Genomic DNA, 27,615 nt, shown 5'->3' with positions numbered 1-27,615 from the left:
TAATCAGTCAAAAGGATAAACCTACAAGAAAGGGGAAAAAAAAAGAAAAGGGCAGAGGCATGTCGGGCCAGTACTCTAAAAACCCACAGTGGAGTTGTGAATTCTTCTTGAGCAGAGGAACTTATGACTTAGGTGTGGCAGCTCTGGGGATCCTGCTGCCAAAGAGAGAGAACCTTGGAATCTTCGGGACCCACCAGAGCAATTGCAACCAGCAAACCAAACATCAGTTACAAATACCAGAGGTATGCTTGTGGTTAAACCGCATTACCCAAAACAGGCCACGGTTATGACATCCAGGTTTTATTTTAACTGATTCTAAGAAAAATACCAGCCTTAAACCTAGCAGAGTGAGAAGCCATGTGCTGTGGTGACCCGATAACACATGGTTAGATGCTGTAAAATAATTAAGCATTAGAACAGAGAAAACACACAAAGTAGGAGTTCTGATAATGCCCTACCACCCCCACCCCCGGTCCTGGGGGGACCAAATCCCCACCCAGAAAATGCCAGAGCAACTTCTTTGCATTTAGAAATCCTCCACACTTGGGAGCTTGCCTTTATTTGGATTTTTAATTGGTAAAGTATTGTATTACAAAGGAAGTTACTAAGCAGTCCTAAAGAGCAAGAAGTTAAAGATTTATAAAGGCTCACACTGGCAATGAACTCACTTAGAAAAAAAAAAAAAAGACACTCAGCACATCAAAGTTCTGTAGTCTTGGTAAATGACCTCTGACCTCACAAAAAGAAGAGGTGAGTTCTGAGGCCACTGTGACCCCACTGAAGGAGACCCAGGAGATCCAGCCCACAGGAGACAGTCCTTCCTGCCCACCAGCTCCTCTGTGCCTCTCAGTGAGTACTGATCTCTCTGTGCCTCGTTCCTACCCTTTTAAAATGGGACTGATGAAAATATGTGCCTCAGATGTTTGTTAAGAGGGATGAAGAGTTAATGTGGCAGGTGGGGGGGGGCACTGGGTGGCTCAGTCGGTTAAGCAACTGCCTTTGGCTTGGGTCATGATCCTAGGGTCCTGGGATCGAGTCCTGCGTCGGGCACCCTGCTCAACGGGGAGCCTGCTTCTCCCTCTCCCTCTGCCTGCTGTTCCCACTGCCTGCGCGCTCTCTCTCTCTGTCAAATAAATAAATAAAATATTTTTAAAAAAGAATTAATGTGGGAAAGGCCTTAGAATTGAGCCCAGAACCTAAATAAACACAGATGCCCATTATTATTGTTGGTTTGGGTTTTATTTGGTCAAGAGTGATTCAATGCCACAGCAGCTCCATAAGCAAAGCTCAAGCCATCAATAATATCTTTCAAATAGAATGAGACACTCTTCACTATTTATTTTCAAATGATATTCCAGGAAATCACACTTACTTAAAACACATTTATTCACCTGGTTCCCCCAACCTCCCACCCCCCCCCACCTCTTCAAACCCTTCAGATTGTTTTTCAGAGTCCATAGTCTCTTGTTGGTGGGGGGGTGGGAGGTTGGGGGGAACCAGGTGGTGGGTATTAGAGAGGGCACGGATTGCATGGAGCACTGGGTGTGGTACAAAAACAATGAATACTGTTATGCTGAAAATAAATTTAAAAATGATTAAAAAAAAACAAGGGTTATTACGAGTGAAAAGGAGAGGAATGGTTAGGCGTCAGAGTCAGAGAGATACTATGCTCTGTCTTTGGAGGTGGAAGAAGGGGCCACAAGAAAAGAAATTCCAATACATCTACGAGTTGTAAAAGTCAAACAGATTTTCCTCTAGAGCATCCAGAAGGAACATGGCCCTGCTAACATCTTAACTGTAGTCTAGGAAGAACTGTGTGGACCACTGACTAAAGAGAATGAATCTCTGTGAATTGTTTTAATCCATTGTCTACGATAACTTGTTATGACAGCAGATAGGAAACACACAAGCGAAGGAAGTGCAAAGAAGGGATCACATTTTCAGCCAGAGCAATAGAGGAGATTTTACTGAAGGAAGAAGCACCTGTTGACTTTGGATGGGACCGTGACCTTCAAGTGAGGTAGTGCCATGAACCAATGGGCAGAGCAGTGGCTGTGAGGCATGTGTTGAGGTTCTTGTGAATGGCTGCATTGGCCATCCTGGGGACGTGGGAAGAGGAGCTTGGTGGCAGGACTGGGCAGGGATGGCAGGACTTGGAATTGGGAACCCCGGCTCGAGGTGGAGTTACCTTGGAAGAGTCCAAGCTCAAGATGACCTAGTGTATTCTGGGAAACGTATCTGCAGTCATGTCTAGTGGGAGAAGGGAAGGGGGAGAGCATTTAAGAGGAGGAAGAGACGTGGCCATGGGCACTGAAAAGTGGGGTGGATGAAAAACTGGAGGCCTGCTGTGTAATTGTTCATTTACTCATTACAGAGAAATCTTCTCCAATGAAGACATACAAATGGGTATCAGACAGATGAAAAAATGTTCATTATCACTAGCCATCAGGGAGATTCAAATTAAAACCACATTGAGAAAAAAAACACATTTATTCAACAGAGACTGTACACTGGACTTTTTGGATGACATAATACATTATAAACCAAAGTTCCCTGGAAAACAGTATGGAGGTTCCTCAAAAAGTTGAAAATAGAGTTACCCTGTGACCCAGCAACTGCACTACTGGGGATTTACCCCAAAGATACAAATGTAGTGATCCGAAGGGGCACATGCACCCCAGTGTTTATGGCAGCAATGTCCACAAGAGCCAAACTATGGAAGAGCCCAGGTGTCCATCAACAGGTTAATGGATAAAGAAGATATGGGGTGTGTGTGTGTATATGTATACACACACACACACACACACACACTACACAACAAAATATTATGCAGCCATCAAAAAACTGAAATCTTGCCATTTGCGATGACATGGATGGAACTAGAGGATATTATGCCAAGCAAAATAAGTCAACCAGAGAAAGACAATTATCATATGGCTCACTGATATGTGGAATTTAAGAAACAAAACAGAGGATCATAGGGCAAGAGAGGAAAAAATAAAACAAGACAAAACCTGAGAGGGAGACAAACCATAAGAGGCTCTTAATCATAGGAAATAAACAGGTTTTCTGGAGTTTCTACCCACCTCCCCCTCTAGCAAACCTGTTTATTTCCTATGGGGTAACCGGGTGATGGGCATTAGGGGCATTAGGGAGGACATGTGATATAATGAGCACTGAGTATTATATAAGACTGATGAGTCACAGATCTGTACTTCTAAAACCAATAATATATGTTAATTTTTTAAGTTAAAAAAATAATAAAAAATTAACCAAGTTCCCACCCTCTAGGAGCTTACAGTCAAATTGGGAAGATTAGATGCACACCCATAAGAAATCACACACACAGGAAGCATATGGTAAGTGCCAGCTGAGAGATAAAGCCTTTATTTTAATTGATTTATAAGTATTAAGAAGGCTGGGTAAACAAATTGATTTCAGTCTAAAATGAAAAAAATAACTCTTGGGAATGAGATTTCGGTTTGGCTTTGGGGGATGAGTAGAATCCTCACTAAAAAAATGGAAGGGTTTGGTGAAGGAATGTGGGAATGGCATGAGCAAAACTCATGGGACCATCTTGAATTTGAGACGAGAGACTGGAGTGCTCAAGAACTTAAGGTCCACAGTTAGACTCTCTCAGTCCAAATCCTTGTTCAGCTACATACTAGCTGTGTGACCATGGCCAGTTACTCCCATTTCTGTGCCTCAGTTTCTAACTGGTCTCCCTCGTAGGTACTGCCCTAAAGACTGAGTAAGATAAATAATGAAAGAACACAGTTCCTGCACACAGCAGGACTCAAGGTTGGCAACTGTGAGATAGGAAGCAATGTTGGGGAGGCTCCCAAGAGATCCCCCTGTCTGCAGAAGAGGGCCAAAGTAGAATCTGGGAGGTGGTGCAAAACCATGTTGGAAGGGTTAGAAAAGAGGCTGTGAGGAGCTCAGCTTTCAGCCAGGGAAAAGTCTGAGCTACCTCACAGGGGTCCATTTTCCGATGGTTCCCTGCCAGTTCTGGGCAGCTCCCAAGAAGGTCAGAAAATCTGGCGACAGAAATCCAACAATAATATGCCAGGGTCCACAAGTGAGGTAGTAAGTAGCTGAGGCTAAGCTCAGGCACTTCCATGAGAATCGAAAAGAAGGGTGGGTATAAGGGACTAGATTAGGTGACTGAGAGTGGGTGGAACATGAGAGGAGCCAAAGACAAACACCACCAGATGCGATCTGATAGATCCTGGATTAGGTCCTGCTAGAGAAAAAGGACATTAGTGGAAAAAAAACCAGGGAAATAGGAATAAAGACTGTGGTTGAGCTAATAGTATTATACCAGTGTTGACTTCTTGGTTTTCGTAAATGTACATGAAAAGATGTTAACATTGGATGTACCCCAGTGACAGGGGAACAGGAAAACTCATCAGTGTCTCTGCAACTCTTCTGTAAATCTAAAATTACTTCAAAAACAAACACAACCCAGGTCTGTTGGGGGGATTCACCACACCATCAATAAAAAGAGGGAAGCCATAGCAAGTGCCAGTTTGGCCTTAAGATGATTTGACTGAGTGACACTAAGAGCAATATGGCTGACGCTAAACCAAAGAGATACCCAAGCATGGGATGTGAGAACCTGACCTCACCCCCACATCTGGCCACCTGATGAAGCTGGATGAATCTGGCCTTTTAGGGACACGGAGCAGCCTGACTGTCCCTTCAGATTCCTTGCCGGGAGCCAGTCTCTGTACCCATTACGCACAACACCCACACACCCACTGCTTTCCTGTTACAGAACTGTGCCCACCAGGAGAGATGTCAGATAGGATTTCCAAAGAATTTTATCTTCAGACTAAGGAGCTTCTATTTTGAGGCCCATAATAAACCAAGTCTTCTTAAGGAAAGAAGAAATATCCATAACACCAACTCCCAATAGCCCAAAGGAAGAAGAATCACAAGCTGGTGAGCAGAGCAGAGCTGGGCTTCAGATTCAGGTCTGCCTTGGTCTGCAGGCCGTGTCCTTCCCACCACACCACAGGGCCCCATATGGGAAGTCTAGTGTGGTTTGCCGCATTAACAAACACACACCAAAATACAGCTTTACAGAAGAGCTCCACCATGTCATAAAGGCACCAGTGCCCCAGGGTTAGAAAGATCTAGAAGGCTGTCTGGTATCATTAGCCCAAGAGAATCAAATATTTCCTATCTATAGGAAATTGAAATATTAGTTCTGAATGTCAGAAATACCATATAATGAGTATATATGGATATATATATAGGTTTTATATATATACACACCTATGAATATATAATAAGCCTGTATAATAAATATCCTTTATAGATGGGTGTTGAAACAGTAAAATAAACTCTTCATCAAAAAATCGGAACTACAAACCACCTACCACATAACAAGCACTAATAAACATTTGCTGATTTTACTTAATGACATGGAGGTCTTTGAATGAATCTCCCCCCAATAAAACATGTCCTAAATAATGAAATCTTTTCATGAGAATGAAGCTGGAGAGCAACAGGAGAAAGACACTAAATTCCAGGGATGGTTTGGGGTGGGAAAAGCCCGTGTCCCTCCACCTTCGAGCGCAAAGGTCAGCGGTAGATTCTGTACTGGGACATGAGAAACCCAAGTGCCGGAAGCCTGGGACTATCCTTTCACTGGCTGTAGATGGAATTAAAGTGGCAGGTGAAGAGGTCAGAATGGATGGGGGGGGTCTCTCTTAACTATAGGTTTCTGGGATTCTCTTCGAGAGCTGGTTGGACTGTGGTTATGCTCGGATAAGATGGCATCATCTCCCTCAGCTACAAGGGGCTGGGTACGTGCCAGAGACGGCTCACAGCTGACGAGAGACAACTGTTAACCTTCCAGGGATTTTATGAGCCAACTACCAAGCACAGCCCTTGAAAATTAAATTATATAAACATACAAGGAAGTTAGTGACAAGTAAAATAAAGTTAATAAATGCTCAAAATTTAGCACTTTTTAATGACTTCATTACCTTTCACTCCTGTCTACACTCCGGAGGTTGCTTACATCTACTGGGTCTGTATGGAGGAAATATTCATCCCTGCTCCACACTTGGTGACTTCACAATGGTAGCCTGAGATCAAATTGGCAGGGGTGGGGGTGGCTAATCCACACCAACAAAAGGCACAAATGCTATAAATCAGGGTTGGTTGGTTGGTTGGTTTCCTGAGAACCAGCTGTTGAACATTTACCAGCAACCCACTGGATACCTGTGTCCTTCAGAGACAAATGGGAAACTGCACTGTGTTGGGCAGGGGTGGGGGAGGGGAGGAAAAGCAGTTGGGCAGGGGAGGTAGGTGGAGGGACCAGGGTAAGGAAGAGTGGGGAGAGAGAACAGCAGGAAAGAAAGCAAGAAGAGCGAGAGAGAGAGGGGGAGAGAGAGGAAGAGAGAAGGAAGACAGAGAGAGAGAAAAAAATATTGACTATCCTGAGGAAAACAATGGATCTCTATAAGCAAGTTATTTTAGGTAAACAACACTGGGCCTCTTTTTCTGAAAATCTCTCTAACATATTACTCATGTGTCTGCCTTCTGAAGCAGAGGCTACCAACAGAATTAGTATTTTCTTAATGACTCAGGTCAGCCCTGTGAGCAGACATTCCTTTGTGCTGCATTACCCTCCAGGCCACTGGCATGCATGGAGCTCTTTGTCTTCTGTGAGACGGCTCCAATCTTCTGAGCTTTTTATAGATTCTCTGTCAACCCCTCACCGTCAGGCTGTCAGCTGTCACTTGGAGACTTTCTCCCAGTACTTCAAGCGAGCAGCATGGTGTGCGGCTTCTAGAGCCTGGTGAGCTAAGAAGTCAGGAGGCCAAGCTTGTTGGAATTGTGGCTCAAGGAAGAGTCGACGTGCTCTCCCCAGCCCAAGACCTTCCCCAAGAAATGAAAACATAAACTCCAGGGCAGCTCTTCAGGTTCTCGAAGTCCCCCATCTGCCTTCTCCCGGGTTCTTTGCTGTGTTTGAAATGGCTGAGGTCACAGAATTAGTGGCCTCGGGATAGCTGAGGTTTCACTAAATATACAACACGTTCAAGGAGAGAAACTAAAAACAGAGCCGACGTTGACTAATATGAAAGCAAATAAAAGTTCTATCAAGTAAGCGACAGTCAATAGCACAGACACCCTGTTCTCTTGCCAGTCTCTTTGCTTTGCCTGAGGCAGGGCAGAGCCAGCCATGACCCAGCTCCCCAGCTATCTCTTCCAGCGTCCACAAAGGGCTCCGAACAGGTGGAACTGGAAACCATCAGAAACAGGCAGCAGTAGACGAGAAAGAGCTGACAGGGGCAGCCCCGCCTTCCAGCAGCTAATGCTGAGGGCTGGCCCCAGCTTAGACCATCTGTCCACCCCACCACTCCTCATGAACACCTCTGGGGGGAGGCAAGGAGCAGAGAGGTCCTGTGATGTGAACCAGGGCCCTACCATAACCGAGCAAGATGGTGGCTGTGGAGACGCCATCCATAGACAGGCCCCCTGATGGACAGGTACCAGAGCAACAGCAGCCCTCAGCATGCCCCCCATTTGTAGTGCAATCTGATGTAAGGACAACTGACTGGCCCCTTCTGGGCACAATGCCAGCCTCCAGAAAACACACGTCTCCATTACACTGGATGTGGTCTTGGGGCTGGCACTAAATTCTGAAAATAAGGAAAGCATTTAACTGCTCATTGAATCCACTAATAGTGTGCTTTTTTAAAATAAATAATGTGCTTTTTAAAAAAATTTAATCACTTTTCTTTTGTAGGGTTCAATTTGTTTTAAAATATTCTGATAGCAATATAAAAGTTCTAATGCTTAGGCCTATTGCCTGTTTACCCAGACTGTCACACACAAAAAATTTTAAATAACTACAATAGAATAAGCTATCCTAGCAATAGAAGAAAATTCCAAAAATTGCCCTTCTTGTACTGAGTATTTAACTTGTAAAGAAAGAAGCATTTAGTTTATAAAGAAAGAAACAACAAATATTCTAAAATTAAAAATGGAAACTCTAGAAGGAATCCCATTATTTAATAGTTCTCCTTTATGCCTGGTACATAGTAGACCCATAACAAATTTTATTGGGTGGCTGACTGGAGGGTTGAATAGATACAGTACTACCGACTGGACGGTCTGAAGTTAACTGACCTTCCCTAGGACTTCCACCAGCAGGATGAGTCCAAAACCATATTGGGGCATGTTGAAGAAACACAATTAACTAGTCAAGTAAAGTCTTTTCTAAAATGAAATCTGAGTATCTTTTCTTTGAGCCTGAGCCTAGAGATTTTAAATGCACTTGTCTAAAGGCAAGTTCAGACCTGCTCCTTGAATAGTTGATATTTACTAACCATTTACCATTTTAGTGCATGGGTCACCGTGCCAGGAAATGAAAATGGAAGTATTGTGAGCAAGACGGGAAGGCTTAACCCAACATTAAAACACACTCAGCAGAATCTGTAACAGACTCACAGAGATATGGTCCCCTGATTGGTGACAATAGTGCACTGGACAGAGGATGACACTTAATGAATGGTACAGGGTCAACTGGAGGGGAAAAAATGAATCTTGATCCCTACCTTATACCATAAAAATCAATTCCAGATAGATTACAGATCTAAATATAAAAGGTAAAACAGCAAAGCACCAAAAGATAACATACAAGAACATCTCCATGGCCTTGGAGCAAAGATTTCTCCAATACGATGCAAAATGCAGAAAACTGGTAAACTGAACAATATTACTATTAAAAACTTCTGTTCATCAAAAGACACTTAATATTACAAGAGTGAAAAAAAAAAGGCAGCTCACATTGTGGGAGAAAATATTCAAACAACACGTTATTTCTGACCAAGGATGCTTATCTAGGATGTATAAAGATTAGTAGCCAGGATTCATAAAAATCAGTAAGACAGACAACTCCACTCAACGTTTTACTTTTCAGTGGGCCAAAGATTTGAACAGGCACTTCTCAAAGAGGATCCCCAAAGTATCAATAAGCATATGAAAAGGGGCTGAACTTTCTAAGTCCTCGGGTAAATGTCAACTAAAACCCCAATGTGATGGTCTCCCTAAGAGTGAAAGTGAAAAAGAGAAAGCACCAAGTGTTGGCAAGGACGGGGGGAAACAACTGGTCGTCTCCTATACCTCGGTGGGAGTGTAAGTCAGTCTAATTACTCTTGGCTGACATATATACAATCCTCTGGAAATATACAGTCTGCAAAGCCAAACATATGCACTCCTACTAAGCCAGCAATCTCGCCACGATGCATAGAACCCAGCAGAAACGCAGGCATATGTTCACCAAAAGACGTGTGGGGTAATGTTCACAGCACCTCGATTCAGAACGGCCCCAAACTGGAAACCTTTCAAATGCCCATCAGAAGCAGAACAGATGAAAAAGAAGTGTGACGCACTCACACGTGGAATATGGGATGGCAACTAAAATGAGCAAACTTCAGTGACACGTACACCCAGGGCCTTTGCACCGCTGCAGTCATCTCTCATCATGGAGGTCCAGGTGCCCGTGTGACCGCTTGCCTGGGGAGGCCCTTCCTTGGTCCCACCCAACAGGCCACAGAGCACCCTTTATCCCCTCGGCCTGTTCTGTTTCTTTCACAGCACTTCTCCTGAGCTGAACCCACTTCAGTTTGCTCACTGTGTTTGTGTTTGGAGCACAGACTCTTGGCCTCTTTGGTTCACTGCAGGGTCCCCGGCACCTGGGCCCTGACATCTGGCAGAGTTACCCAACTGATCTGAAGCTTATATCCACAGAACAGCCTGCATGCAAATGTATGTATTGGGTGTATTTATAATTGCCCAAAACCCGAAGCAACCAAGATGTCCTCCAACAGCCAAATGGACAAATAAAATGTGGTACATTTATACAATGCGACATTATTCAGTTATAAAAAGAGCTGAGCTACCAAGTCACAAAAAGACATAGATGATTATTAAATGCCTATTGCTAAGTGAAAGAAGCCAGGCTGAAAAGGCTTTATACTGTCTGGTTCCAATTCTATGCCCTTCCAGAAAAGGTGCAACTACGGCAATGCTAAAATGATCGGTGGTTATCAGGGGCCTGGGGAGAAGCAGAAAGAGCTGAATGGGTGAAGCACAGGAGACTTTTTTAAGGCGATGATATTATTCTATGTGATATGATTTTTTATTATTAATTTTTAATTTTTTGAAGTTTTTAATTTTTTTATTAACATATAATGTATTATTAGCCCCAGGGGTACAGGTCTGAATCATCAGGGTTACACACTTCACAGCACTCACCATAGCATATACCCTCCCCAATGTCCATAACCCAACCACCCTCTCCCTACGCCCTACCCCCGGCCACCCTCAGTTTGTTTTGTGAGATTAAGAGTCTCTTATGGTTTGTCTCCCTCCTGATCCCATCTTGTTTCATTTATTCCTTCCCTACCCCCCAAACTCCCCATGTTGCCTCTCAACTTCCTCATATCAGGGAGATCATATGATACTTGTCTTTCTCTGATTGACTTATTTCGCTAAACATAATACCCTCTAGTTCCATCCACGTCACCACAAATGGCAAGATTTCATTTCTTTTGATGGCTGCATAGTATTCCATTGTTATTCTATGTGATATTGTGAGAGTACACATGACACTCTGCATTTGTCGAAACCCAGAGAACTCTATAGTGCAAAGAGTAAGTCTTTCATATGCACATTAAAAAAAATCATTTAGGGGATTGGGGGATCTCAGGAAGGGATGCAGAATGTGACAAACCAATCTTACCAAGGACACCCTGATTTCCCAAAGCGTTACCAGTGCTTAGTTGGCAAAGGTAAAGAATAGAATATGAACAAAATTGTTAGCTTACTTTTTCCTTAATTATTTGCAATTAAAAATAAAAACCTCTTGGCTGCCTCAGAAAGGGGAGAAGGCAAAGCCCCAGAAAAGCTGCTCTTAACATGGTAAAGATCTGTGACAGGGAGCCCTTTCCTCACAGGTGAGGACAGGCATACCCATGCCCACCACTATTTTAAAAGAACCGTAGATTTCTCACATAAGAGGAATGCATTCATTGGTTTACATACATTGTAAACAAAATAAAAATTACCCATAATGACACTAAAAACACTATTAATATTTATTACCCATCTTTGCAGCCCTTTTTCTAGGCACATATGGAAGATAACCTATGAAAAGGATTTTGATCCAGAATGAATATTATATGATAATAGATATATTATCACTTAACTCACATGCAATAATTCTCTTGAACTGAAAAGGTAATTCTCTTGAAGCAGCCCAGCAACATTTTTTTTAAAGATTTTTTTTTTTAATTTATTTATCTGACAGAGATCACAAGTAGGCAGAGAGGCAGGCAGAGAGAGAGAGAGGAGGAAGCAGGCTCTCTGCAGAGCAGAGAGCCTGACGTGGGGCTCGATCCCAGGACCCTGGGATCATGACCCGAGCCGAAGGCAGAGGCTTTAACCCACTGAGCCACCCAGGCGCGCCCCCAGCAACATTTTTTATCCCGAGGCAATGGCAAGGTTATTCCATAATCATAAATCCTGGTGTGTGACCAAAATTTTCAACCATGGCCTAAGCCCCCTCAAAAAAAATTTTTTTTTTTTTTTTTTTTTTTCAAAACAAAAACTTCAAGAGCCTCTGTTCTCTTTTTGGTCAAAGAATGTATCTTTACCTTGAGTATTTGTAATAAGAAGGCTGAATTGATTATGGCAAAAAGAGCAGAGATGTTGCTAATGGTACTTTCATAAATACCACGTGCTTCTTCTGGGATGATTTTTTTAACGTTATTAATCCTCAAAACATCCCTGAGAGGGCTAGATCATTTAAAAGGGGGAAATTAAAGGAAGCCAAGGATGACAACTCAGAACCATACTGTGAATAAAGGCAGGTGCAGGGAGCCTGCCTCATCCTTCTGGGCAGACCAAGCCCATTTCTGCCCCAGGGAGATGTCCCATCTCCCTTATAATGCAGTGCTCTGCACCAGGCCAGGCATCTAGGCATTTGTTTATTTTTTTTAAGATTTTATTTATTTACTTATTTGTCAGAGAGAGAGAGCGTGCACAAGCATGGGGGGCAGCAGGCAGAAGGAGAGAGAGAAGCAGGCTTCCTGCTGAGCAGGGAACCCGATTCGGGGCTCTATCTCAGGACCCTGGGATCATGACCTGAGCCAAAGGCTTAACCCACTGAGCCACCCAAGCCAGGCATTAAGCATTTAAAAGAAACCCAAGGTCAAAACTAATGAGGGGGTCACCTGGGTGGCTCAGAGGGTTAAAGCCTCTGCCTTCAGCTCAGGTCATGATCCCAGGGTCCTGGGATCGAGCCCCACATCGGGCTCTCTGCTCAACAGGAAGCCTGCTTCCCCCTTTCTCTCTGCCGGCCTCTCTGCCTACCTGTGATCTCTGTCTGTCAAAAAAATAAATAAAAATCTTTAAAAAAAAAAAAACTAATGAGGGATCCTGAAATGAGACAACTTATTTCCTACCACCAGCAGGAAGCCATATGTAGGAACTTTCCCATTTGTTCTGATTTTGTAAAGTGGGGCCAGAGAGAAAAAGACAGCCGGCATTCCTTGAGAAGAAGGCTGGTCCACACCCCACGCACCAGACCTGATCAGAGCCCCCAGCCTCGCTCGCACCTGCGGCAGGGGACAGTGGCTTCGTCATAATGACTGACTTGAGAATCAATACTTTGCTAAATGTTCTATGTATTCTCTGTATTTTTTTTTTTAAGATTTTATTTATTTATTTGACAGACAGATCACAGGTAGGCAAAGAGATAGGCAGAGAGAGAGAGGGGAAGCAGGCTCCCCTCCGAGCAGAGAGCCCGATTCAGGGCTCGATCCCAGGACCGTGAGATCATGACCTGAGCCGAAGGCAGAGGCTTAACCCACTGAGCCACCCAGGTGCCCCTCATTCTTTGCCCTCCTTCAGCCTCTTTAACCGCTTTATGCAAGGTGTCAATGACAAACAGACCAATTCCTCATTTTCTTCTTCTTTAGAGCAACGAGTTAATTCAAACTTGGGATATTTCACTTAACAAAGTGAAGCCCACGCTCCCTCTCTGATTTTTACATGTGAATATCCTCGAGGTTTGAGAAATGAATGGCAGCTAAATGCTTTTAAAGTCTCAGGCTAGTTTAGACGATGTTCTGTTTACCTAAATACACACGTTTTTATTTAAACATCCATCCATATAAACTGCTTCTGGCAGAAGATTCCTGAATGCTGAACCATCTGGGGTTTGCTGCAGAAATGGGATATTCTAGCTTAACAAAAGGCACTTGTCTACCAGATATAGTACATGTTATTTTATTTTTTAGTTGTAATATTTGTAGGCTCTTTTTGTTGTGGCAAGCATAATCCTGTTTTAGCACCAAATCAATGACTCATCTTCTCTTGACTTGTCGGAGAGCTGCCACACCCCATCACCAACAGAAGAAAAACCAGCTGACTAATTAGAATTGTTAGGTTGAGCACTGGCCCTAAGAACCAAACAGAAAGATCATCTTTACCAATCTGAAATCTCAACGCCTTACCTTTTTGGCTTGAAACAGATTGGATTCTTTTAACATCTGCAGAAATGAATGGAGCATCTACATCCATTGTACGACTGACACAGAAAATATAAAAGATGTTAACAGACGATTGAAAAAGCAGCTCAGGGCAAAAATATTCTTTAACAGAAGTGAAGGAAGCTGGTAAGACGTTTGTACATTTTATTTAGAAGCCTCGTTTCTTTACTTCTATCACGTGACAAGTAAGAGCTGACGCTTTCAAACGGGTTGGAAAAAATACCCACTCTGGGGACACCTGGGTGGCTCAGTTGCTAAGCATCTGCCCTCAGGTCATGATCCCGGGGTCCTGGGATCGAGCCCCACATCGGGCTGAGTTGGTAAGCCTGCTTCTCCCTCTCCCACTCCCCCTGCTTGTGTTCCCTCTCTCACTGTGTCTCTATCAAATAAATAAATAAAATCTTTAAAAAAAAATACCCACTCTGCAACCAATGCTTTAATTAAAGTGAGTTTCCAACTTTTCACCTCAAAACTCCATCTGTGTGGACAGCTGAAGAGCGCAAGGGCTCCAGTATACTGTTTGTGCAGACTTGGCCATCCAAGAAATGCTCAGTACCCTTCTTATGATATAGACTTGAGAATTGATAGATCTGAATTTTTCCAAAGAAATGGCTGAATCCTGTTGATGGTTCATCTAATGAACTGGGAACAAACATAGAATGGAATCCTGTAAACTGCTCAACTAAGAAGAAGCATGCTTGGAAATGTATCCAATGATTAGGCAGAAGAGCTCTGCTCAGGGCATGGGGGCAGACATTCTAGAATAGCTGGAAATGACCAGGGTGGTGGGAGGTGACCCTCAAGGTCACGGTTTCCAAGTGTGAATCTTCCTCTTTTTCCCGCCAGCAATTTATACTCGGGCGTGGTACTGAGCCTCTCTGAGCCTCAGTTCTGTTGTTTTATTTTTTTTTTAAGATTTTATTTATTTGAAAGAGAGAGAGAGAGCGCACAAGTGGGGGGAGGGGCAGAGGGACAAGAAAACTCCCCGCTGAGCACAGGGGTGTACTCGGGGCTTGATCCCAGGACTTTGAGATCATAACCTGAGCCCAAGTCAGACACTTAAATGAATGAGCCACTCAGGTGCCCCTGAGCCTCAGTTCTGTTGTTTTAAAAATGAGGTAGCTACAGGGACACCTGGGTGGCTCAGGCCGTTAAGCATCTGACTTGTGATTTCAGCTCAGGTCATGATCTCAGGGTTGTGGAATTGAGCCCTCACTAGGCTGGGAGTTTGCTTAAGATTCTCTCTCTCTCTCTCTGACCCTCCCTTCCGTGCATGTGTTCTCTCTCTTTCAAATAAATAAATCTTTTTTAAAAATGAGGTAGCTACTTATATGACAGAGTCTTTGTATGGATTGAAAGGGATTATCTGATGGTGCCTTATGGATTGCATCATCATACAAAATAAACAAATATTAAGAGCAAAAAAATCTGCTTTCCACTACCCCCCAGAACTGTGCATGAAAAATCTCAATTTCTTCTTTTTCCTATCCTGTCATGCTCATTCTCACACTAACTATAAAATGACATTCTAGGGATAAATTCCCCAGTGAAAATCAATTTGTTTATACAGATTTATTCAGTCCCCTTTTTAGGCTACTTTATACACTTCATCTTTTAAAAAAAATTTTTTTATTTCCTAAAGCTATTACTATTTTCCCTCTCAGATGCTCATTTTATATCAACGCAAGTTAAAAATAAATACCACTATTAGTTAATTGTGAACGGCCAAGGTAAAGGACAAATAAAGAAAAAGGAAAAGCCTCCCAAGAGCCAATATTATAAGTTAGACACCAAAAATTTTTAAGTCAAATATGCCAGCTCTTCTTAAAAGTTAACCTAATTAAATTTTTCTTTAAAAGGCAGATAGGATACCTATGATATCGGCAGTGTCAAGATTTCAAATTTAACCTAGAAGTCAATAGTGGGAAGTGCTGGAATAGGGAAATAGGGTGTTTTAAAAGGCTTCTCAATCTGATTCTTCCTATCCAAGCCCTGTCACCCAAGAGACCAAGCCAAAGGAAGGATGGATACACTCTCACTTGAGCTATTGGAATTAGCTCTGCAATTAGATGCTCCTTTGGTGAACTAGCCTAATGTCTGTCTCATGTTTGCCTTAAGAGAGAAAGACCCTTCAATTACCACTTTAAGTATCACCCTGTCTTCAATAAACCCCATTTTCTGCAGTGCAGGGCACCCTTATCATAGGAGCTCTAAAGCGTAGAGCCTAAAAACCCTAGACCACCCTCATTTTTTCAGATAAGGAAAGAAAACCTGAAAACAGAAGTCTGTCATGAATATGACTTGCCAAGATCATCCAGCTAATTAAGCAGCAGCCCAACTAGTTCAAGTCCCACAGGCCGGGGTCCTTCCCATGACATCCTGGGAACAATGGACATGCTTTGAATCCATAGATTTCATAAATGCCAAGAAGGTTCCAGAGCCCACAAATAATATATTCATTGATTCCTGTTCATTGATTCCTGAAGTTCACTTGCTAAGAGATTACTTTGTCTTACTTAAAACCCTACTTCCTATAGATAATTAAAGTGTGTTTAGTCATTTACATTTTCAAGTGAACAAATTTATCATATCCTTTCTTGTGAAAGGGCTTTGAGTAAAAGAAGCAGCACAGAGTCACTATGTAGTAAAAGAACGTACTGAACTAAGACAACCGCGAAGAGGACATAGGCTCTGCCCTCAAACGACTTCGATCACATGGACAGCTCCATTCTCCTCCTGTAACAGAAAGAATTCCTTTCTTTTTCTTTTGCCCTTACACAATGTTAAAGGACAAAGGCTTCCTAGTCCCCTTTCCTCATCTTTGCAAATATCTGCTGGAAACGAATGAACCCATCAACCAACCCACCAATCCATCAATCTTCCAAAGTTCCTTCCACAGTTGGCCCTAAGGAGTCTTCAAAAAAGGAAAAGCCCTTCTTTGATCATTTTTTTCCTCAACCATAAAGTCATGTGTTAGAGATGAACCTGCGCTCCAATGTCTTCTTTTTTCTCAGGTTTTACACAGTGAAACGGATTTCCAGAGCACCAGTCCTGACTCAGAAAAACCTGGTTAGACCTTACTGGCTGAAACTTTGAAGCAGATGCAGGAATCTTGGCTCTCATTCCCTGTCCTAATAAGACTTGCGTGAGCCTGTTGCTCTGAATCTCATCTACTGATGGAAAAGAGCTCACCCCCTCTTGGCCCAGCAAGCACAGCCACTCTCAGAGAAATGAACAATGACTGTGCAAATAAAACAGGATTCTTGTACATACTGAAAATATAAAATTATAGAGAAGAATGGCAGTAACCTGTGATTACGTCCTTGGAAGACTTTCATCCCCCTGCCTCTGTGCTTTATTTCGTTGCCACTTCCTTGCCATTCACGGGTTCACAGGGCTGCACAGATATAATTCACAACCAGGAGAGCGAGCTGAAACTTTGAGTCAACAATGAAAAAGTAGACTTATAACCCAGGCAGAGCCAAATGACATTAGTGCAGTTAATTGGGGTGTGTCTTTCTGAAACACACAGTTCCAGAAGATGGTCTGGAGGGCGAGTTTTGGTCACACTCACTTGAGGGCCAGGTGCTAGACACCTTAGGGCACCCAGGTGTGTGAGAGACACTGGGGCCTCAGGGACCTCCCAAGATCATACCCTCATGAAGCTGCAAGAGACAGGATTACAGACGTGTTCCAAGAAAGGGGGAAGGAAGCACAAGCTCCTGGAGGCCAGTCAGCCAGCCTGCCATGAGGGGACGTACCAGAGAAGCTTCTAGAGGAGATACCCCAAGGGTGAACCTGAAGAACAGGTAACAGGTGGACAAGTGAGGTAGGAGAGATAGGAAGAGATGGTCTGGCAGGAGGAGAAGCAAGTCTGAAGGGGTCCTGTCTGCCCTGCATGAGGATCTCAGGGGGAGGGGACAGGGGCAAGAAATGTGGTTCCAGAAGCAGCAGGCAGGGCAAGCCCCTGAGCCCTGGCTGCAGCCTGAGGGCTCATCTTTTGCCATGAAGGCCATGGGCCATAAGAGGATCCAGTCTGGATTTCAGAAAACACTCTGAATGGCCACAGTGAGGGACAGCTGGAGGGGAGGGCTCCGAGGGGGAGGTCCCAGCCCAGGAACCAGAGACCGCTGTCTGTTCCTGACTCTGTCATCCAGAGGGACGTGGCCTCTGACAGGAGCCTATTGGTCAAGCCCTCCATAGCTCTATTCCTTGCAGAGTTACTGCAAGGATGGGGTATCCAGTAGGAACTCAATAAATGGAGCTGCTGGGCGCAGTGGCAGCATCACAGCTATGTGCCTCTGGGGTCAGCATGATCGTAGACAGGGATAGGTAACAGCTTCTCTGGTGCCCCACGATTGCAGAGGAAGAGGAGGAGGTCTTCAGAGGAAGGTAAACTCATCTGCCAGCCAGAGAACCATGAGGTTTTCGTGGAGCATCTAAGTGCAGTTGTCCATTTCTTTCTTTCTTTTTCTTTCTTTCTTTCTTTCTTTCTTTCTTTCTTTCTTTCTTTTTTAAGGTATTATCTATTTATTTGACAGAGAGAGAGAGAGAGAGAGTGCACAAGCAGGGGGAGCAGCAGGCAAGGGAGAGGGAGAAGCAGGCTCCCTGCTGAGCAGGGAGCCCGATGTGGTGCTCCATCCCTGGGCCTTAGGATCATGACCTAAGCTGAAGGCAGATGCTTAACCGACTGAGCCACTTAGGTGTCCCTGGAGATGTCCATTTCAAAACTCTCTGAGTATGTCTGGTCCTCAGAAAACTGATCTGGGCTAAAAATACAGATTGAAGAGCTGTCAGCATATGGCCAGCAACTGAAGCCACGCGAATATTCATTCCACCCAGAAAGAGTGTGCGGGGCGGGGAGGGGGGGGGGAATCATCACAGAAGGCAGAGCAGGGGCCCAAAGACAGGCCCTGTGCAATATCAGACCAAAGAGATGGACACAGAAAGAACCCAGAAGGGGGCTGGCGGAGTGGGAGACCCAGCGAGGCTGCCCCTGGAGCCAAAGGCTTCCCCAAGGAGTGGCAAAGGGTGCCTACAGAGGCAGGAGTCCAGGGAAAATAAAGACTCATGAGGTTCCCCTGGACTGAGGAACAGCAGGGTCCTCGGGGCAGCTGTCGTGCATCAACAGTGTCTGGAGAAGGATCCAGAAAAATAGATAGTAAGAGTAGCAACCCGAGGGGATACAGGATTCAGGAAGGGAAGCGTTTTTCATGGCAGGCAATGGCTGTTCCTGGTTCTAGCAGGGAGCTTGGCTGCAAACCCATCCCAGGCAGGAGAGTGATGAAGGGAAGAGGCCCTTGGGCGTCCGCACTGGCTGGTGCAGGACGGGGCCGAGGACTGGACCGCAGGGAAGGAAAGAGCAGGGAAAAGTTGCCTTGAAAAGACAGATGATGGTTTGAAATAGCCGTGAAATAATCAAGCACAGCCTGGGGAGACTAGGGAGGAAACCACAAAATGAGATCGTGCCCACAGTGGGAAGAAACCATGCAGACCTGGCTCTTCCCTCCTCTCTAAACAGGGGCTCCTCTGAGAAGCGCTGTCAATGAGGGATGGGTGGCTAAGAGCAGCCAGGTGGTTTCAGAGCTGGGAGAAAAGCAAAAGACCCTGGAAGCAAAAAATGTGAATCCCAGGCAAGAACCTGAGGCAGAGCTGGTGTGTCAGGGGCACAGCAGAAGCAGAGGGAAAGAGGGTGGGCGGGAGACATGAGGAACATCAGATTCTCAAAAGAATTCCCTCGATCTAAGCTGAAAAAAATCAATGCACTGCAACCACAATTTGTAAACTCCTGTTTGGAGCAAATAAGTCAATGAAGGTAGGTGTACTTTTCAACAACGCTGAAATAAAGCCGTAATAATGCGAGAGTGGGATATGGATTACTGTAACAAAACCATAAATCTGGTTTTTCTTTTCCTAGCTGTGACTCTTAACAAAGAAATGCCACCAACTCATTCAATGCTAAAACATGTTTTCTGGTGATTACTCTTTTTCATTCATTTCAGTAAATGCTTAATGACTGAAGAACTGTGTTCTACCGCACCAGGACAGATGCAGAGAAAATTAATGCAGATTGAAGTTTAATTTCTCTATACATACATGAAAACCCACGGGAACTTCCAGAATAAGGAAGATTCTAGGAGAAAACGGAATGATAGACAATTTGCCCATGTCCAAGTTCAAACACATACCAACATCCCTGACTCCAAGTAACCACTCATCTTCTCCAAGTTCTACCAGCAAACAGATGTGAATGCCTTTTCTCTTCCTTCCTGTCCTCTGCCCACATGACAGAGAATAAGTGATAGTGGCTGGTTATGGTTCCAGGTACAAGGGCAACTGCATACCTACTGTGTTCCAGATCTATGTTCCATGCCTTTCCCATCTGGTCCACACAACAACCCTGCCAAGAGGGCAGGGTGATCCCCTTAAATAGAAGGGGAACCTGGGGCTCCAAGAGGTTATGGAAATTGCCTTCGCTCTCACGACCACTGAATGCTGGGTCACGATGAGACTTCAGGCTCTTCGAGCAGTGGAGCACTGACTCTCTCAACCTCCACCTCCACCCCGAATTTCCCTAACTCTGTTCCGAGGGGAAGCATGTGAAGTACTTTTCTTCCCTTGGCAATGGAGAATTCTTCCATTCATAGACTTCTGACATGTTTCATTGATTCCTTATAGATTGCGTTTATGGAGGTTTAAAAAAAAAAAAGCAGGTTTTTAAAAATGTCTATTCATTCTCCAATACCCAAACCCATGATGCTTCACCAAATAATCCACAAACCAAGCTCTCGGCAACAGGTTCTACCTTCTGGCTCAGGTACTAAGAAAACAGCAAAACAGGAGAAGGTGATGTCATAGAGTGGGACTCTATATACAAAACAAGGACCTGAACTTCAAACTAGAAGCCTCATCCAGGTATAAGAACAGCTCCCCGATGGTGGGGTTTCCCTGTACACGCAAGATCAGTCAACTCAGAGGCTCCAGCAGCCACTTCCGGGGAGTAGACAAAACATGGAAGTTCATGGAAGGTGCCCAGCGCTGTCCTGCCTTGAGGAGCAGTCAGTTCATGGGGAAGGGATGGGGGAACGTGGACCTGCACGGACGCGTTTCAGCCGTGGGCCCTGGGGCAACTTTCTGGCATCTCCATGACTCAGTTTCTATACCCACAAAATGAGAATATCGGAAATTGTGACTAGGACTACATGAACCATACTTGATGCGTTGAGAGCATTTAATAAACGCCAGCTAATTCTATTACATATGTTCAGGTTTTTCTTTCTGGAGGAGTATTTTTTTTAAGATTTATTTATTTATTCTAGAGAGACAGAGGGGGAGAGGGACAAAGGGCTCGGAGAGAGAGAGAATCTCAGGCAGACTCCCTGCTGGGCCTGCAGCCTGACGCGGGGCTCGATCTCACCACCCTGAGATCATGCCCTGAGCTGAAATCGAGAGTCGAACGCTTAACTGACTGAGCCACCCAGGTGCCCCTCGAGGAGTATTTTTAAAACTGCATGCCACTGTCCAAAAATGTTATGGAATCTATTTATTTATTTTTTTTTAAAGATTTTATTTATTTATTTGTCATAGAGAGAGAAGCGAGAGCGAGCACAGGCAAGACAGAGTGGCAGGCAGAGGCAGAGGGAGAAGCAGGCTCCCTGCCAAGCAAGGAGCCCGATGTGGGACTCGATCCCAGGACGCTGGGATCATGACCTGAGCCGAAGGCAGCTGCTTAACCAACTGAGCCACCCAGGCGTCCCTATTTATTTTTTTAAATTAACTTATTTTGTTGAGAGAAAAAGAGCATGAGCTGGCAGGGAGAGGGAGAGAGAGAATCTTAAGCAGTTTCCATGCCCCACAGAGTGGGAGGTGGGGCTTGATCTCACAACCCAGAGATCCTGACCTGAGCCAAAATTAGGCGTCGGACACTTAACTGACAGAGGCACCCAGGTGCCCCTAAAAGCAACTTAGAGAGTCACAACCAGCAATTCTGGAAAAAGAAATAGAACAGAATATTGTATTTAAACATGAATAAAGTCCTATTTTGCATGACGCTTGTCATTTTTTCTCTAGCATCCACGGTAATATTGAGCGGTGCTTTGTGAATCCACGTGTCTTTCATACATCCATGTGCCCGTGTGTCAGGCAGAAGTCTGAAGGGTATTTCTTTCTAGGGTCACCATCAAAACATTTGGAAAAACACTGATTTACAGAACGAACAATGACAGGGAGTCAGGGAATAGGAAAAGGTAGAACATGACAGGAACCACATTTTAAAATGCAGACATCTGGGGCGCCTGGGTGGCTCAGTGGGTTAAGCCGCTGCCTTCGGCTCAGGTCATGATCCCAGGTCCTGGGTTCGAGCCCCACATCGGGCTTTCTGCTCAGCAGGGAGCCTGCTTCCTCCTCTCTCTGCCTGCCTCTCTGCCTACTTGTGATTTCTCTCTGTCAAATAAATAAATAAAATCTTTAAAATGCAGACATCTGGGGCGCCGGGTGGCTCAGTCATGCAGCGTCTGCCCTTGGCTCAGATCATGAACCCAGGGTCCTGGGATCCAGCCCTGCCTCGGGCCCCCTACTTGGCGGGAAGCCTGCTTCTCCCTCTTCCACTCCGCCTGCTTGTGTTCCCTCTCTCGCTGTCTCTCTCTCTCTCTCTCTCTCTCTCCAATGAGTAAATAAAATCTTTGAAAATAAAAAAAAAATAAAATGCAGACAGCTGCAGCAAAGGGAAAGCCTAAGTGGACCGTCAGGGTAACCCAGGAAATGCCCTCTGCGCACGTCTGTTTACGGGGAGCTGCTACAGGAATTGCGATAATCTGAGGTTAACAACAGGCTTTTATTTCCAAAGCAAACCAAATTGCAACACTGGAAGTACAGATGTTATCTGGATGCTGGGCAAGATGAGAAAAAATGATTATGACTTACCCATCTTGCAATACTTGTCAAAGGAAATGCAGTGCCAGATTTCAAATGTTCTTAAAAACTGTCTGGGTTTGGACGAGATATGAAAATGTCTCAAAACAGAAATCCTTCAATGCGGCTACAGATCCATCCTCTAACAGTTCCATTATAACCAAATCCCTGGCTGGAAAATTTAACTATCTGTACAAGAAGATGAAATGGAAAATAACTATAAACATAACTAAGCATTTCAGAACTTAGAAAAACACTTCTCTATATATCCAAAAGCCTGTTTGATGTGGTGTGCCGAAATACTGCCCTTACACTGGGTAGGAAGGGCCATGATCCTGGGCCCTAATCCCCCCACACCCTTTCCCCTGCAGAGTTCCCAGGACCCACTGGACCCACCCACCCAGAAGTGCTGCCCCTCTCGTTTTAGGCCTCACTACAGCTCCCCAGAGTTTCCTGATCCAATACCAAGCCATTCCCAGGGCATGAATAGGCTCCTCCTGGATCTGTCCCTCCAAGGGGGCCTTTGCCACCACTGGTCTGAGCCGAAGGTATGACGAAGAGGGACAGAGGGTATAGACAGAGAGTGGGTATGGGAGTGGGCACAATGCTCTTCACCAGGTGAGACTGTACCGTGGGAAGAAAAGAAAGCAGGCCCAAGGCCTGGGGGTTCTCCAGCTGCATGCCAGCTGTGAGCCCTGGGAAGTCTGAGAATTCAAAATTCAAACTTAGCTTTCCAGGCCACTATGGAGATATCGCTGTCAAGGTAGGCAGACAGAGTAAATTTTATATCATGCTTGTTACAACTGCATTATCTTTAAATAAGTAGACCTCTGCTATGAGGGCCTCCATCTGTTCTCTCTGCCTAGGCCCCTGCGAACTTAAGAGGCAGGCCTGGTGCTTAGCTGATGGGTTCATACTGCCATCCCCGTGCCCTGCCATTCACTAGCTCTGCGGGCTTGGCAGACCCGCTTACTCTGTGTCTCAGTTTCCTCGTCTATAAAACAGATAACAGCACCCTCTTCATAGGGTTGTTGTAAAGACTTAAATCAATTAGTCCGCACACAGTGTCGAGAGCAGCGCCTAATAAGCACTCCACACGTGCCATCTTTAGATTTTTCTCCGCACAGAATCGACTGGTCACTGCAAACTCCGAACTAAGACCACAGCCAGGAAGGTGTTCTGTGTATTTCTTTCTTCCCACTCCTGATCTTAAATATCGTGCTTTACGCCTCTCCAAAAGATCACTATTTTCTATTCCGAAAAGGACAAGTCTTCCAACTGCTGACCGGTCTGATAGACGTTCTTCTGAAATTAAATAGGGGTTCATCATCTCCCCCAGCTTGGCAGAAAGCTCAGGCCTCTGGCCAGTTTGAAGTCTGGCAAATTCGCTTTCTGTGTCAATTGCATGCAATGAAAATTTGACAACATTACCAATTTTAAGTGTAAAAGGGACAGTCCCTACCCTCTGTATTCATGAAATTCAGAGCTATTAGCCAGGGACGGTCCCTCTCGATTAAGAGCAGAGGCTGACATACTTGAAGCCATCAGCAAGGAAAGGCTACCAGACCAGAGAAACTAAGCTAAAAATAGAGCCCCACCAGTGCAGAAATAGAGGGAAGAAAACAATTCTTTATATGTCTACTTAGGAGCCCACATGCTTTTTGTCATTAAGGGAAGCTGTATTGTCAGCTTGGTAATTAATTACAAACTGCCAACAACCTTCTCAATGACCAATATTCCTTCAACCTACAGTGATAGAGCAAACAACTTGAAGAGAACACTTGCGACATTGTAATGACACACTGACAGCACAGAGAGAGCCCCCTCTCAAATCTCTAGTTCGCTGTAGGTCAGAAGGTCTAAAACGGGAAACGAGGGGCGCCTGGGTGGCTCAGTGGGTTGAGCCTCTGCCTTGGGCTCGGGTCATGGTCTCAGGGTCCTGGGATCGAGCCCCGCATCGGGCTCTCTGCTCAGCGGGGAGCCTGCTTCCCTCTCTCTCTCTCTCTCTCTCTCTCTGCCTGCCTCTCTGCCTACTTGTACTCTCTCTCAAATAAATAAAAAATCTTAAAAAAAAAAAAGAATAAAACGGGAAACGAAATGTAGGAGGAAAAGATTCAAGGTCATGTTTACCCTTTCCAATATATTTTTAACCTACACATTCAATACAGTGAACATCCAATCCACCACCCTCCCCCCAATTATTCTGAAGAATTTTTAAGATTTTTGATTTGCCAATCTGCTAAGGGGCAGAACTCTCTAGCTTCCCCCCAACTGCCCCTAATTAGTCTTCCCTAAAAGGAGTGCTGCTCAAGCACTGTGAATTTCAACAGCAGTATTTCTATTAAATCTTCTCCAAATCCAAAATGGAGTATAAAGGTCAGTATGAAATAAATGAAAATTAACTGGATTCTACAGAGGCAAGACCGAGCACATCCATCCACCCAACAGTCATCCCATCTAAATCAAATAGTGTTTCTTGCAAGAGTTTTGCCAACTTCCTACCAAAAAAAAAAAAAAAAAAAAAAAAAAAATCAATCCCAGAAACGCTTCCTGTGTTGGCCAGTTTTTATTTACTCAATTAAGATGGCTTTTTGTAAGAGCCAGGCTGGAGAAAAAATATATTTTTACAAGCCCATTAGTCATATAGTCAAGCTTCATTATATGCTAATCATTCATCAGTAGTCCCTAATGAGGATGCTGTTGCCTCCTGCCATGAGAACGTGAAGGAAAGGATGTGTTCACAATAGGCCATAAAATGTGTGAAAAACAGAATACCCCAAACCAGGAGAAAAGCCAATGAGTTCATCTGGCTCTCTTTTTTTTTTTTTTTTTTTTTAGTGAACAGCGTTAACATCCCTATGGACACAAACCTGCTTTAACTGAGAAGCCGTCTCCTTAATTATTAATTCCCTCCATTCTCCCACCCTTCCCGAACTCCACACCCTTAAGAAAAGTACAATACTTCATTCAGAATCGCTGTTATTAAAGACTCTCCTGGGCAATCATTTTGGCTTCAGGCATTTTTCTAGCAGACGTCTGCTACAGCTTATTCTAAATCTTCCTCCTAACACCAGGCATCTCTGCAGCCTTCGGACTCGGGTGTGAACCTTAGACCCCAAACCCTGGGAAGTCACAGGGTCCTCGCGGAGGGAAGCTGGTGGATTCCGAGCATCGCACAAACCACCCGCAGAACTACCTTCCTTTCATCCAGGCACCTTTCCAGGTTGCCAAATGCTCTCACTCGGCTCCCATCAATGGGAGTAACCGAGCTCGACCAAGGGGGTTAAAATCTGCTTCAACAAAGCCCAACGTGTGCGGCTTGGGGAAATGCAAGGATAAATTATGGGAACGCGCGTCGGGGCTGGCTGCAAAAGGGAAAGCATTCATCTCCTGATTTTGAGGTAGAATTTCAGGAACCAAGGGGTCCTCTGGGATCCCCAGAACGTCTCCTCTCCGATAAGCAGCTTTCAGGTCCCTTCCCTGCTCCCTCTCCACAGAAACCGGGATTGCTAGGATCTCAGCAGTAAGAACTGTTCTTGTGGGGTTAGGCGCAGCTGGCGTGAGCCCTTCTGAGCCCCGCTGCGTGGAGCTGCTGCTGGAGCCTAGAAGCGCCCCCCGGCTCCGAGAAAAGCAATGTGCTTAGCAAAACCCATCCCTCCCTACTGCCATCCAAGGGGCCCGCACCTCTGCGGGCACCGGGCATCTGGACCCAGGCAGAGGCGTCCCAACTGTCGCGCCCTGGCGCCAGAGGGCACCCCGGAGAGAGCACGCCCTGCGCCTCGCTCCCAGAGCTGGGTCCCGGGGAGTCAGGGGCCCAGGGACAGAGAATTCCTGTGTGGGCACCGTGCGGCGAGGGAGGCCCACGACCCTCCCGGCCCCGCGCTCAGGTACCTCGCAGCCATACAGCTGACCCAGCTGCTCCACGATCCACTCCTCCAGCACGAGCCGCTTCCGAAGCTCCTTGCGATCGTATTTCACTGTCACTTTTCCCTGCTGGTGGCGTCGCTGCTGCTGCTGCTGCTGCTGAACCTGCCCCGCCGCGGTCGCCGTGGCCACCGGCGCCGAGTCCTCCCGGGAGGAGCCTGAGCCACTGCTCGAGCCCGGGCTGCCGCCGGCGCCGCCCCGGGGACTCTGGAAGAAAACCCGCGCGCCGCCGCCGCCGCCGGCCCCACCGGCCGCCTCGCTGCTGCCCGTCGCCACCGACATGTCCCCGCGCGCGCCAGAGCCCGAGTGCTGCCCGGAGGAGGGGCGGGCGGAGCGCGCCCGGCGCCGCTACCACCTCCGGCCCGGCAGCGGCATGCGAGGGGCTCGCCCGCACCTGCTCCGCGCGCCGCGCACGCCCGGCAGCCCGGCTCCAGGGGAGGTCGGGAGGAGCCGAGGCGACCGGGAGGAGGACGGGCGGGGGAGGGCGGGAAAGAGGGAGGGGCGGGGACCGCAGCCTTAAAGACGCCGCGGAGGACCCTCTAGCTCCAGCCCCGGGAGGCGGATCCGGCGCGTCGCAGGCACCGGGCCCGGGGCGTGGGAGCGGCGCGCGGAGGCGGGAATGTGTGCGCGCAGGCGGCCGCGCGTAGACACCGGAGAAGGCTGTCTTGGGTCTGGTGCCAGAGATGGTCCGCTGCGCGGATGACGGTGTCCTCTCCTGCCAGAGACGCGGAATTGCGTTTTTCGCCCCCAGCGGTGCGGGAGCGCAAGCTCCCGGCCGCCTCCTGCGGTGTGGGCTCCGCGCTGCCCCGGGGGCAGGGTTCCGCCGGGAGAGGGACGCGCGGAGGGACGGCGCAGCAGGTTCCTCGAGAAGCTTTTCTTGCCTCTCCCTCTTCGGGTGGCGGGGAAGCGTCTCTCTCCCTCCTGGCCCCACCCTCCAGCTCCAAACACATTCCTATTCATGCCACTTCCTCTCTCAGATTGTGAGAAAAATTGACGAGGCGATGTTTGTGCAATCAGACGATCAAAGCGCCCGAGAAATTCTCTTCAGACCAGTTTTTCTCTCCTTACAAAGTGTCTGTTTATTCGGAGACAGAGCATTCTTATATCTTTGTATCTAAAGGACTGCAGGCTTGATCCATCGCTTGGCTAAGAGGCTGGGGACATCCAGGCAGCAAACATTTCTCTAAAGGAGTCAGTGCTGTTC

The 27,615-nt window shown here is 46.0% G+C and overlaps 1 protein-coding gene and 1 long non-coding RNA gene across 2 annotated transcripts in view; one reads left to right on the top strand and one right to left on the bottom strand.

The window, feature by feature from the left end:
* PPP1R14C (protein phosphatase 1 regulatory inhibitor subunit 14C) overlaps positions 1 to 27,264 on the bottom strand; it is an 84,993-nt gene extending 57,729 nt beyond the window's left edge. Inside the window, exon 1 of the mRNA XM_047734564.1 lies at positions 26,379 to 27,264. Coding sequence (XP_047590520.1) covers positions 26,379 to 26,693 — 315 coding nt within the window. The 5' untranslated portion in view covers positions 26,694 to 27,264. The remainder of the gene's footprint in view (positions 1 to 26,378) is intronic.
* LOC125102923 (uncharacterized) lies at positions 767 to 5,381 on the top strand. The gene is made up of 3 exons (XR_007128231.1): positions 767 to 849; positions 3,292 to 3,359; positions 5,324 to 5,381. It is a non-coding gene; the product is annotated as an uncharacterized LOC125102923 (long non-coding RNA).
* Positions 27,265 to 27,615: the final 351 nt, after the last annotated feature.

The sequence above is a fragment of the Lutra lutra genome, chromosome 6, assembly GCF_902655055.1.
Source record: "Lutra lutra chromosome 6, mLutLut1.2, whole genome shotgun sequence".
Taxonomy (NCBI): domain Eukaryota; kingdom Metazoa; phylum Chordata; class Mammalia; order Carnivora; family Mustelidae; genus Lutra; species Lutra lutra.
This window is presented reverse-complemented; position numbering and strand designations above follow the sequence as displayed.